Source organism: Siniperca chuatsi, linkage group LG18 (assembly GCF_020085105.1).
Source record: "Siniperca chuatsi isolate FFG_IHB_CAS linkage group LG18, ASM2008510v1, whole genome shotgun sequence".
NCBI classification, from domain to species: Eukaryota; Metazoa; Chordata; class Actinopteri; order Centrarchiformes; family Sinipercidae; genus Siniperca; species Siniperca chuatsi.
In genome coordinates, this window is record NC_058059.1 from 24,306,695 (window position 1) to 24,320,127 (window position 13,433).

A 13,433-nucleotide genomic window follows, 5' to 3' on the forward strand; every position below is an offset into this window, starting at 1 on the left:
TCTTCAGAGTGAGGAATGATACATTTTTTTTCTTTAGAATACTACTAATACTACTTGTAGACATTTTTTCCATAACACACTATCAGATTTCATAGGTCAGATCAGTGATCCGCCATGAACCTGGATGGATTTCATGATTCAAACATAGGAGGTCAGTTTTAGATCTAAATAAAGCCGACGACATTATAACACTGGGTCTAAATGTGCTTTCTAATCCTCAGGTCTCATGCCTCAAAATATCATAATCATTATCTGTTTTTTTAAACTATCATCATAATCTAATATCAATATTAGTATCAGCCTCAAAGACCCAGTATCACTCAGACTATACATTCAAGCTACTGTCGGACTCTTACTTATATTTTTGGGAAAGGCAATGTTTTCTCTGAGGACACAACACTATCTTAAACTGCACTTAAACTTTTTTTTTTTGTTGTAGAAATTGTGTGTATGTACAAATAAAAACTGAAAAAAATATACATGTTTCAGTGACAAGACATTTATTGTAAACAAAAACTCACCATTACAATAAATCTTGAGAAAAGTGTTCAGATACAGGTAGCTGGACTTCAGGCTGCTGGGCAAATAGAGTTATCACCATCATTATCATCATTGAGATATTCCAATCCATGACAACAAATGCACACACCATTCTTTTGAAATTAACTGCATTATTTGACATCATATCAACTAGAGATGACTGAAGTCAGCATTTTTACATTGAAAAAAGAGAAGGTCACGAGGTATGATGTAATCAACCTAAATAGCTAGAAGAAATGAATAAATAAGGCATTGGATGAAACCCTGACAGTTCTGGATTTCTTAACATTTAATATTATAATTAGAAGAACTGTAAGGGTATAATGCTGAATGCTGTTTATTTTCTATAAATTGCGAACATTTGAGGATAGAATGTGTCAGAATATATGTCAGAGATTTATAAAATCCAGTTACTCTTGTCAGTTCAATCAGATGGTAGTCACCATTCTCCAGTCAGTGTCAAACACGTTCTCGGTTTAACCAGCGGCCTGGAAGGTTTAAATAATCAACAAAAGTCGACTAAAAATAAAAGAGAAGCAATGACTATTTGGCAAATAGTGAACCAGTGAATGTAGCAGAGCCTATTTAAACGTTACGCTAAACTGAAACTTTCTGCTTTTTTTAAACTACAGCAGAGACAATGAAGCGTGTAGTGTGGTGTCTGTGAAGTTGTTTCAGCTCACTGTTGGAATGCAGTGACAATGTCATTGGCTGCAACATATACAAGAATACAGTATTAATTACTGAAATGATGAAGGTAGGCATTAACTTAGTCAACCAGGACAAGAGAGAACAGAAATGCTGTATTTTATGGTCCGTCATTTTCTAATAGATTCCTAGAAAGTTTCTTGAAAAGAACTATGTAATTTGATATTAATTATAGGGAAAATAAGAATGTCCTTAAAAGAAAAGTTCAATTTAAACTCCAGTAAGTATCATTCATTATTCATTTATTATTGGAAACTTTATTCTCCATATATGTTTGTCTGTAGACAAACTCCATGTTCAACTGACCTGCTGTGCACTGACTAAAGAATCTCTACATTAGAAGTTAATTTTAATTAAGTATTAAACATCTATTTTCCCCATAATTAGTACCAAATTACATAGTTTATTCCAGGAAATGTCTTAAAAGATTATTGGGAAATTATTACGAAATTACAAACCCATGAAATAAAGCACTACCAGACATTCCTCTAAAGCAGAAGTATGGACTCCAGCCACTGTAAACCTGTCACCACACCAACATACAAATGGATACAAAACTACATTATTAAAAACATTACAGATTTCAGTTTTAAGGCAAAGAATGGCCAGACTGCAAACCTATGGCAACATTTGCCAAACTGTCCCCCAGCCGAACATGTAACGATAGCGGCAGCAGGGCAGGCTGGAGCGAGCCGTTAATAACTGGGGCCTTTTCCAGCTGCTTCAAAATCAAAGCAGAACAGTGTTCAGTGACAGTAGGTGTATACTGATGAGCAGAGCCCAGTGACAGAGTCATGAATAATTTGGTAAAAGACAAATAAAAGCTTCACACGTAACAATTAATGATGTCGGTGACACATCATTGATTAACAATTAACTGTAAATTCTCAAATAGTGCCCACAAATCCTTTATTTGGGCTACCTCTACTGCAGTGATAACCAGGTGTTTATTTGAAACAGGTTTATTTAAGAAACAGTCTAATTTCCTCTGTTTTATAACTATAGTTAATCATATTTTATTAAAAAGTCTCCCTGTTTTCTGATCTGCGCCTGTTTTAATTTGCTGTTAATGCATGTTTACCTGTTGAACATGCATTATACTGAGTAGTATAATGTACATTTCAGCACTAACTTGATCAATAAAAGAGTCATGTCATACGCACCACTCTGCTGCTCTCAACAGAAATGCGTTTTTTTTAAAATCATCAATTAATTCCAGTTGCTTTCACTTTGCCATTTTTTCCATCCCTGATCAAGCTACCGTCCTCCTAAATGTTTTTTTTAATCCGCCTATATTAGCAAACGGCCTTTGTTCATGCTCCAACAGCTATTATTTGAGACTCTGCCATTATATAAACACCTTTAATTTGAAAATTTACAGTAATCAAAACATTGTTTAACACTAATAACCACACAGCGCAACAGCAAATACAGTGGAAATGCAAAACATATGAAAGGTCATTCAGAGGAACATCCTATTGATAATGACTCATGATGATCAGCGGTGCTTTTGGTTGACTCTATCACAGACCCTTGCTGTGTTTTGATCAGTCTTTTCAGAGAGGCCACTTTTGCAGAGAGGTCGGCAAGGCCCTGTTTTAGATACAAGTCCTCAGCATCCGAGTGTGCATAGGACGATTCTTTTACAACCACAACCGTTTTGTTTGAGATGGGGCTCGGGGTTAGCCTGCTACTCTTGCAGCCATTATGCAGTGTCTCTGTGCTGCTTTTATGCCATTGCTCAGACCGGTGGGTCCAGTCTTGCATGTTGGTGACCTGTAATGACAAAGGGCACGGGGAGGACTGGGTGTACTCTGAAGAGTCCTGAGTGGTCTGGTAGCATACTCCCTCCGAAATGCTGATGGGAGAGGTCTTTCCAGAAGACTCGTATTCAGGGTCGATGGCCTCCACTTTGATTTGAATGGTTCTGGCTTTGATCCGCAGTTTATGGGGCAAAGCTGAAGAACTGGCATCTGGCACTTTGTGTGTAGCAACAATGACACTTCTTGGATCAGCTACAGATGGCATTAACCCTTTGGGGACCTGCTGCTCATCCTCACCATCTGATGATTTGCTTACAGCACCATCATCTGAGCTCCTGGGGGAGTTACTGGATGATCTGGTGATCTGCAGGAATGAAGCATGCTGGGAGTAGACTCCAGACAAAGGACTGGCCATGTAGTTTCTGTAGAGTTCATAGGGACTGCTCCTCTCCTGTGCATAGCTGCCATTCTCTGCTGGTTCTTGCTTGACCTCTGCAGTCCTGCAGATACTAAAGCTACCTTGAGTTGCAGTACATGTCTCTGGCATGTGAGGTGAATGCTTGATGACTGATATGCAGCTGCTGCGCAGGCGAAGAGGCTCCAAATCCCTGTTGGAAGAACCTTGGCCAGCACTGGGTGGAACAAACTCCTGGTAGAGGTTGACAGCGGTGGAGCTGGATAACTTCTGGACTTCTTGAGCATATGCTGCCGAACTCACCAGGCCAAACTTCAGTTTCAACGACAGCAGCTCAGCCTTGAGGGAGGCATTTTCCTCTCCAAGAGCCATCAGCTTGTTCTCAAGCACCATGTCATTTATGCGCCGCTTCTCCCTGGAACGTTTGGCCGCCTCATTGTTCTTGCGACGCCTCTCCCAGTAAAGGGTGTCTTTCTTTTCCTCTGGGATAAACTCCCGTTTCCTGCGACAGGTAGCTTTAGCCTTGAACGGAATTGCAGAGATTTTGTGGCCTATCAGGTCTGTGTTGGCCCCTTGTAAGGCCACAGCCAGGACCAGGGCATCCTCTCCACTGTAGGACTCACTGGAGTCCAGCTCTTGCTTGATTGATTGCATATTATCACTGTTGGCTACTGTCAACATTCTCATAGGTCTTTAACTGTACACCATAATGCTTGTATGCATATAGTAACTGCCACATTGGATTAATCCGCTTAAGTTGAGGAAATCTGTGGAATAACAGACAATGAGAGGGGTTTTAGAGGTCAGTGTCAAGTTGAAACAAAGTTTCAAGTTCAAGTTAATGATATTTTAATGTATTTCCACTTGGGTAGGTATGTCTCCCTCTCAGATGATTCAATATAATGCTAGACACATGGTCCACAATCTGATACAATGATTATAGACATATTTGTAATGTTATGAGTCGATACAAATGTTTCATTTTGATTCAGCTCAGAATCAGTAGGATTTGATATGTTTACTTGTACTGTACTAAATTTAAAATGAAACATCAATATTTCCTCAATTTTTATTTCAATTAGAGAATCTGAAATGCTGCAGAAAATTGTGTCCCACACCCACAGGTGGATACACTGGGCAAATTTATAGCCAGTCCCCAAGGAGGATGAAGGGTTTTTTTTTTTATTGAAATGCTGCTGACTGGGAATGTTTACTTCGGTTTTCAGGACAGTGTCATCCATCTAAAGTTTGTCCCCATATAGTATGTCCTTTTAAATAAAACACCTTATAGCTCCAGTAATTGCCTTCAGCCAGAAGGAGTTAGAGCTGCTGAGGCTAGCATTAGCTGTCAACCTGGCACTTCTTTTTCAGGAAGTGAATGTAAAGAAAGTATGTGGCTGGGGAAAACTATTGTGTCATGATTTGCGTTATCTGTTTTATGATTATTGTCGTCATGATATTGTTATGACTGTTCTGATTATCTTGCAGTACTCTACAATAAAGACTAGGAAGGAGAAAAAAGAAGAAGAAGAAGAAGAAGAAGAAGAAAAAAAAGGTAGAGAGCCAAAATGAAACCAGAACTTCCGGGTTCTGTTCCAGAAGTAAGAAAACCTCATTCAAAATCCCATTGACATTTTGGAACAACACTAATAAGTAAAAATCCAGCCTTGGGTTTGGCTGGTTGATCCCCAGCTCCTCCTGTCCACATGTCAAGTGTCCTTGGGTAAGACACTGAACCCCAAATTGCTCCCGATGGTCAGGCCAGCTGGCATGATCGCTGGCTGCCATCGGTGTGTGAGTGTGTGTGTGAATGGGAGACTGAGAGGCAAATTGTAAAGCGCTTTGGATAAAAGCTCTATATTAAAGCAGCCATTTACCATTTCATGTGGCTCACTTCATATGTCTAGATAAGGCCAGTAGTTTTTTGAAGAACAAACTAATATGACTGTTTTTTTAATATTTCTGTTTTTTAGCGGCCTTTAACAAACACCATTTCCCATAAGCCCTAGGCCTTTGTGGGCTAAACGTCACGGCTCGACAAAAGAGAGGAGTCTATCGCGAGTCAAGCAGCTGCGGCTAGCTCAGACATGTCTGTAACAGCAGGACAGAGAGGACTGAAAGCTGTATACGTTTTTAGACAGCAGAGATTATAGTTAAAAAAATGGAAATGACTTTTGAGGAAAAACGTGCTTAATTTTTTCAGAAAGACTGATGAAAGAAATGTTGAATGAGAGATTGCATTGAGTTACAGAAGCTAGTGGCTAGCCTGGATGTGATGTGAGGAATTCAGCTCTCTATGGCACCATTTACGATTGTCATTTCAAGTGTCTCGTATCCAGATAAAATCCACATGAGATTAAAGACATAATTTCATTTACACTCAGTCAAATATATCCATCTCTGTTGGCCTGATCACGAATGTGATTGCAATCCGTCTTGGTTTTCCCGTGCCGCAAGAAAATCAGGGAAGTTAAAAAAACAAAACAAAAAAAACACCCTAAAATGTAAGGAAAGGAACATGATAGAATGAGTTCCATTTTGAATCAAGCATGGTTTCCTCAGATCCTTAAAAAGTCCTAAAAATCTTTTTTAGTCAAGGTTTAAAAAAATATCCTAAAACACTGAGAATTTTTCAACAGGAGGCATTAACTATTATCTGGTGCGGACAGAATGAGCGAATATTGTATTGTTCAGTCTCATATCCCATAACAATGACCAATTCCACTTTTTAAAAAATAAATGGTGCATCATATTACTGGTATGGCTTAAAAGGTGTAATATTAAGACAAGACCAATGCTTTGTATTTTTCAGGCCAATATCTTGATCAATATGTACTTTGATTATTTCTATTGAAGTATTAATAAAGTAATAAGGGATATAGACCATTATCACCTTAAACATGATCTGCATAATGTTGTAAAGTAACCTCTACTCCTGGGTTTAAAATAATGGTTTCGAGTGGACTGCTACTTAAAAAGGCAATTTAGCCTGTTTTGGGCTTCCAAGCTCACATACATACATACAGAGAAGGAAAAAAGGGACTACAAACAGTTGTAATCATAACACGTGGCCCAGCAGAAGGTCAAACACGGAAACGCACAGCCTGTAACCTCAGGCCTACATTACACATAGTCACTCTAACACACTCCCACATAACTAATGTTAATTCTGACTGCTGCAGAAAGATGTCAGTTTATAGAAATAAAGGTTAGAGGTGTGGTAAAATGTGCCAAATAAGTGTCTCCCCTGACTTTGTGTCCTCATTTTGTTCTTGGCATGGGTCTACAATTAGGAAGTAAATGATTAAGGGAGAAACATGATTAACTAGAAGAGTGCACTCAGAGTGCAGATCTCCGTCAGGTGTGTCTGGGGGGCATGTGGGTGGGGAACAGGGAGTGCAGGTCAGGCTGTGTGTCCAGAGTGTATGCATGAGAGTAGTGGAATGAAGGGGAGAAAGTTTTTTTGTATAGTATAGTGTAAGTTTTCTTTTACAGATGTATGCAAAGTTTTTTTTAATATAGTGTTTTTTAGTATAGTCTCAGTTTTTCTTTTAAGATGCATAAAATAGTGTAATGGTATTGTAAGCGAGCGTCCTGGGTATGCCTAACTGTATAAACTTAAACAATAAATGGGACAATAAGTCTGAACTTAGGAATTTAAACACTCTTATTTATTTAGAACAAACCCTTCCTACCTCCGTCTCCCCTCCCAAAACAAACAAACAAAAAAAATATTGAATCTCACTCAATCGTCCCTCCCGGCTCCCTTACAGTCAGGATGGCTGCGAAGAGAACAAAAACGGGGATTTATTAATCTTTTATCGTGCCTAACTTTAGTGGATCATAACATATCGGGTATGAAATTAATCTGCAGATGCTCCGGTTGAAGATGAGACCAAACTTTTCTATGGATGTCAGTTTTTGAGCCATGACAAAAGCCAAAATGTGGCCTGGAGCAGACTAGGTAAAGCTTGTTTTTAGCCTAGCCGATTGAAATGCCTTTTGCCATGGCGTAACGTCTATCGTAAAATGTCGAATACTGCTGAAAAGACGAAAGTCTAAGCTTTACGATAGGCTCAGTCAATAAAATAAGTTTTTTTTTAAAATTTTGAATCACCGCAACCACGACAGGTCCTTGAGCATACTGTCATACACGTTTTTGTGTCTGCACAGCGACTGTAGCTTAGTGGTAGAGCGGAAGGTCGGCGGTTCGATCCCGCCCACATGTCGAAGTGTCCTTGGGCAAGACACTGAACCCCAAATTTCTCCCGAGGGCTGTGCCTTCGGTGTGTGAATGATTAGTTACTTTGATGAGCACTTCTACCATGTGTAAATGGGGTGAATGTGATATGTAGTTGCAGCGTTTTTAGTAGTCAGAAAGGCGCTATATAAGTACAGTCCATTTACCATTACAAAATAATATTAGCCTGATGGGTCCAGTAGTATGCGAGATTAGCTGCGGACAGATACACTCACGACCAAACGCATGATAAAAACAACAGTAGACTAATGTATTGTCTGCTTTCCTATGGCATGAACTTGTGGCTTAATGAGATTTAACACGAAGAAAGAACAAGCCCGTTCTTTCGCTATCTTCTTTGGTAAACTACTAGGCAACTTTAATTTTACCATTTGAAATTACCAGCCATAGGCGAGTAATTCACTCTAAAGATGTGTCTATTTTCTGAGTTCACTGGGGAAAGAGCTTACAGATTTTGGCAGAGCACGGCCGAGGTTAGGCGGGACGATCACTCCCTTTTGTCTGCCTAACCTTAACGAGGCAACACATGATATCAAGTCTAAATTTGGAACACACTTGATAAACGGAGGGATAGGTCCGAACCACAGCGGCACGTCCAAACGTCGTATTGCCCCAGATGACTTCATTGTGTCCGTATTACACAACAAACGCAGCGCCCCCCCCCCCCTTCCTCCTCCCCCCGCCAGCAATTTCTATGGCTGCAGACATTATGCAATATTTGTGGCATAACAATACAGGCCTATGCTTGTTCTGCTCTGTGTGTATATAAGTCAAAATATATCTTAATGAATAAACAATGCATATGTGTTAGTTAATTAACGCTACGTCTAACAGGCTGTACTAAAACAATGTGGGCATTCACTCTGTTACATGACATCATTGCCTCGCTTACTCATGACACTGGCGGCTGAAGCGTGGGGTCTATCTACGCCCTAAAAAGTAAGCTGTTCTACTGTGAGGAAACGTCGCCTTGTTAACGTTACTTGGTTTAATTCACTGACTCATTCCGGTCCCACTCACACAGCGACGGCAGCCATAAGGCTTCGATAACGTGACGGCCAGCCACATCAAATGCTGGATTAAAACACTGTGTCGCAATCCTAAACTCCAACTGGTAGGCCTTCGTAACGTTATCTGAATACAATTAAATACATGTCTCTTATACCGGCCATTATCCTGCTTTTATCAGCTAACGTTATGCACAAGTGAACTAGGCTACTAATACAGTACAGTCTATATGAGATAATACACATGAACGTTACCTCGAACTTGAGCTTGGTTACACCTTTAATGTGATTCCTAAAGTGGCTATTCTGAGTTTAAAATGGGTTTAACAAACAGAGGTTACCCAGTTGACAGAGATATAAGCTAGCTATGCGCCGCTGTGATTCTGGGGCGTTCTTCAGAGCGCGTAAACACAACACCATCAGCAGAAATCTTTGTAACATTGGAGTAAGAATAATGTTGGCTTAATGTTAACCTCAAAACAAAACTGTACCTTTTTCTACCGGCTGGTTGGAGGGTTTGGTCTGCTTTTCCACCGCGTATCAAGCACAGGGAAGAAGTTTAGATTTCGCTTCAGCTAATAAGGGAATAACTCGATAAGATCCTACAACTTGCGAAGTACCTAGCTTTCCTCCATTGGCTTTTTCCTCTCAAGGTGGCTACTGACTCATGGATCTGTGTTAGTAGGTCAGTGGTTAAGTGTATTGGCAGCATGAGATTAAATGACAGTCACTGCAACCAATCGGAATGCAGAATTTTCCAATTTTTTTTAGCCAATGACTCTCGGTTCAGCAGAGAGCTCAAATCTCATATAAAACGTATGTCGTCATCCACAATGCGTGTGGGGCGCTTGGATTTTCACGATTTTACAACGAAATCTTCCATACTTATTTAATGTTTATACTACTGCTGCTAATACACAAATAAGCACCTTTCTAAACAAGGTTGCAAAGTTATAAATATGCCACTAGCTCTACTACTACCACTCCTCCTCCTCCTATTACTACTACTAATAATAATAACATTGTGTTAGTTAGGTATAGTTAAATGCAATATAAAAAAAATTACAGTACTTGGCAAGATACCATAACTAAACCATCACCACGTGCACAAACTTCATAATGTCATACAGATATTCAGAGGTGGAAGAAGCATTCAGATCCTTTATTTAATTCAAAATACAATACCACAGTGCAATACTTCATTACAAGTTAAAGTCCTGCATTCAAAATGTTTACGTAAGTAATACTACACAAGTATTATCAACAAAATATATTCTAGCTCGAAATAAAACATGTTTACATGATTTAATGAGTTTGGATAAAGTGAGGCAATATGAAAAATATAAAACAAGCAGGTGGAAAAAACACAACAGAATTTCATAACAGAAAAAGAAAATAACTGAGATCAATACAAGAAAATTAAGAAACTAAATGCATAAATGGTCTGAAAAGAATTTGACTTAGATCCACTACAATATACTCTGCAATATACAATGCATCATAATATTTAAATCTACTTTTTGTGCATGAGTGCAACCCACATGGAGTGATACAAGTGGCTGGGGGACCTGTTACCATCCAACTCTGTGTTGTGTTGCATCACTTCATTTGCTCATACTGCTTAATACCTCGAGGGGCCACTGTTGGATAGCCGGTGTAAATGTGAATGCCACTTGTACCTGGAGATCCAGATCTGTATAGTGCACACTAATGGGACACTATGCTTTATTTTTGCTTGATCAAAGGGGACGTTGAGAAGTCCAAGTGCCACACCGGTGTGACATATGGGCCAAAATGAACTGTTACCAAAGATAGTAATTTAACTTTACTATATTGTAGTGAAGTGTGAGCCCCGCTGACAAATCTGCACTATGAGAAATGGGATAAACAAAGCACTCAGAACCCTGCACATTGCTGAGTTGGGCCAATTTCCACTTTTAATCAGGAAGTGAACAGTACAGGTTTCTAAACACCTCAAGACAGTGAGCCTAGCTTTTACCATTACTAATCTCTGTTTTGCCAAGAGGAGAGAATAGAGACAAGTTCCCTCGGCCAGTGGACCATGAGGCTCAGTTCTAACAGTACACAGCCCCACACAACGTGGACCAACCACGTCCAAAGACACATCTTCAAACCTGCTGTACTAGTTAGATTAAAATATGGTATAATGCAGCACTGTTCAAATACACATATTGTTCTATAGTTGAGATACAAAATACTACATACATCAGGCGGATTTTTGGGGAAATATGTACAAAATCATGCACAAGACATCTAGGGTATATACATTTAATGGCAGGGTGCAGCAAAAAACATGGAATCTTATGGGTTTGAATGTTTCATACAAAGCTTCAGTAAAATGTTGGGACAAACATATAGTATTTGTCATACAGTATTATAGTTTTTTTTTTCTTTCTTTATTTGTTGTTGTTGCTTTGTTTGGTTTTCCTAAATTTAAAGCTACATTAGGAAAAAAGCGAGGGGGAAGTTATGGTTAAGAGGGCTAAGTCCAGTGTTAACTCTCCTATATGGGGCTCATATAACGAAGACTTGATTTCTTGTATTGATTCTATCTATGTGAGAGTGTAATGTGGAACAGTAAACAGTAATACATTGGATGGCTTCTAAAACTTCTCAGGAACACATATTTGAGCAGAGACTCTGATATACCAACCCATTCTCATTCCCAGGTCGTCAAATACCGACGTTTTGTATCGAAAGTCACAGGGCTCACAGGTCACCTCAGGTTCCCAGGCGTTCAAACCAAGTGTGCACATTTCTTAAATGCCTGGTGGCGTTGGATAATAATATCCGCCCTGTGGATTTCACAGCCAATAAATCTGAACTGTAATCAACCAATCAGTAAACACGAAAGGCAGACCACACTGAATGCGCACTGATCTCCTTTGCTGTTTGTTTTTTGTTTGTTGTTACTGTAACATTCCAGAGGGTGGCAGCAGAGGCCCATTTAAACTCCGCTGGGATGCAGGCGTCCTCGGCAGACATTACTGTCTTTCAGAGGCTGTCGGAGGCTCAGTTTTAAAGCTAGAGCGAAGATACAGGTATCATATGAAACTAGATGACCTAAGGCACCCAGTGGTGTAGCCTGTCGGTGCTCAGCTTGAAGGTGGCTAAATAACGCCCCAAAGTTAGGCAACGTTTTCTAGTCAACATAGTAACCTGCAGCAGAGTAGGATTTTCATGCTGTGGTAGGAGTAAACTGTGCCAATCCATCCATCTTACTGAACTGACTGCTGTCCCATTGCAGAATAAAAGACTTGAATGCCCCATCCACCTTGACTCCTGTGCCATAGAACAAGCTTGATGTAAAAACACAATAGGCCTACTGATTCTAGAGTGTAATCCATTTCTTCACCATAAGATGGCGTCCGAGGTAGAGCCTGAGTGGACGTACAGACATTGATGCAAGTATATGCAGGCTGTGCACATTTAGGCCTACATGTAGGATCAATGAATAATTATCTCTGTCACTCTTGATGTGATTGGTCGCACTGATGGAACACAATTCCTGTAATATTAGAGATTATATGTTAATATTTCAGAGTTAGCAGGATCGTGGTGCAGCCAGGGGCGGATCTACCGAGGTAGCATGGGGTGGCAGCTGCCATCCCTAAAAAGGGCCTTGCCATCCCAGTTTTGGACAATCTAATTCAAAAATATATACATATATGAAAAGTTGTGGAGCGATATTCCGATGTCCGAGTGCAAGTGAATGTAGCAAGAGATGACGCTCCCCGTTCTACTCCTCCCCTAAACACACAACAGGAATTGTTAGCAACTTTGTGTGCATGCAAGGAGGGAGATGAAGGATAGAAGGTCAAAAACATATTTTATCCCCTAAAATACGAAATAAACAAACAGCCTTTCCACAGTGTGGAGTAGTGATGCGCGGATCGGCTCTGACTTCATCCGAATCCACATGCATTAATCATCCACCCGCCACTCACCCTAAGGAATTAATTTCTTTGTATGAGGAATTATTTAGAGACCCGCAACCACACTCCACCTCTACCGGTCCCTGTAGGCTATATTGCCTTTTAAATTATGTCGAGCAGCGCTGCGATATCTTTATTTTGTGTTGTATCGATGTATGAATGTTTTCTGTAACGAATTACTTGATGATCAGAGAGGCTGCTATCAGTCATTTTAAACATGTCCATGCACGCAGTAATGTCACAGCAAATAGAGTGGGACATTTAAGCAGCAAAACTAAAAACTGTAGTTATTAACTTGAAAGGACAGAGAATACTCCAGAGGAAACACAATTAAACGTTTAGCTTTTGAAATACATTTTAATAGTCAGGCAAAACACAGAGAGCTCAGATGACAGTACATTTATTTGGTATCCTTGTAAATGTGGCAAAGGACTCTGGTTCAATCATTCCATACATCCTTATATCCAAGTTATTTATCTACAATTCAATTTCACTTCAATTTAATTTATATAGCGCCAATTCATAACAGAAGTTATTTCATTGCACTTTTCCTCTAGAGCAGGTTTGGACCGTACTCTTTATAATATTATTTACAGAGACCCAACAAATCCCACCATGAGCAAGCACTTTGGTGACAGTGGCAAGAAAAAACTTCCTTTAAGAGGCAGAAACCTTGGACAGAACCAGACTCAATGGTGGGCGGCCATCCGCCTCTGCCTGTTTTGCCCGGTTTGAGAGAGAGAGGTTTTGGGGGAGGGGGGGTTGGAGTGGGGGAGAGGGAGG

The 13,433-nt window shown here is 39.9% G+C and overlaps 1 protein-coding gene across 3 annotated transcripts; it reads right to left on the reverse strand.

The window, feature by feature from the left end:
• Positions 1–477: 477 nt before the first annotated feature.
• nfil3 (nuclear factor, interleukin 3 regulated) lies at positions 478–9,394 on the reverse strand. 3 transcript variants are annotated; one of them, XM_044173367.1, is made up of 3 exons: positions 9,186–9,394; positions 7,172–7,208; positions 478–4,193 (listed from the first exon to the last, which is right to left on the reverse strand). In XM_044173367.1, the coding sequence occupies exon 3, from the start codon at positions 4,111–4,113 to the stop codon at positions 2,707–2,709; it is 1,407 nt and encodes a 468-aa protein (XP_044029302.1). In that variant the 5' UTR covers positions 4,114–4,193; positions 7,172–7,208; positions 9,186–9,394; the 3' UTR covers positions 478–2,706. The 3 variants fall into 3 exon arrangements, with proteins under 3 accessions (XP_044029302.1, XP_044029299.1, XP_044029303.1); XM_044173364.1 differs by having other exon boundaries at positions 7,122–7,208; positions 9,186–9,393; XM_044173368.1 differs by lacking the exon at positions 7,172–7,208.
• Positions 9,395–13,433: the final 4,039 nt, after the last annotated feature.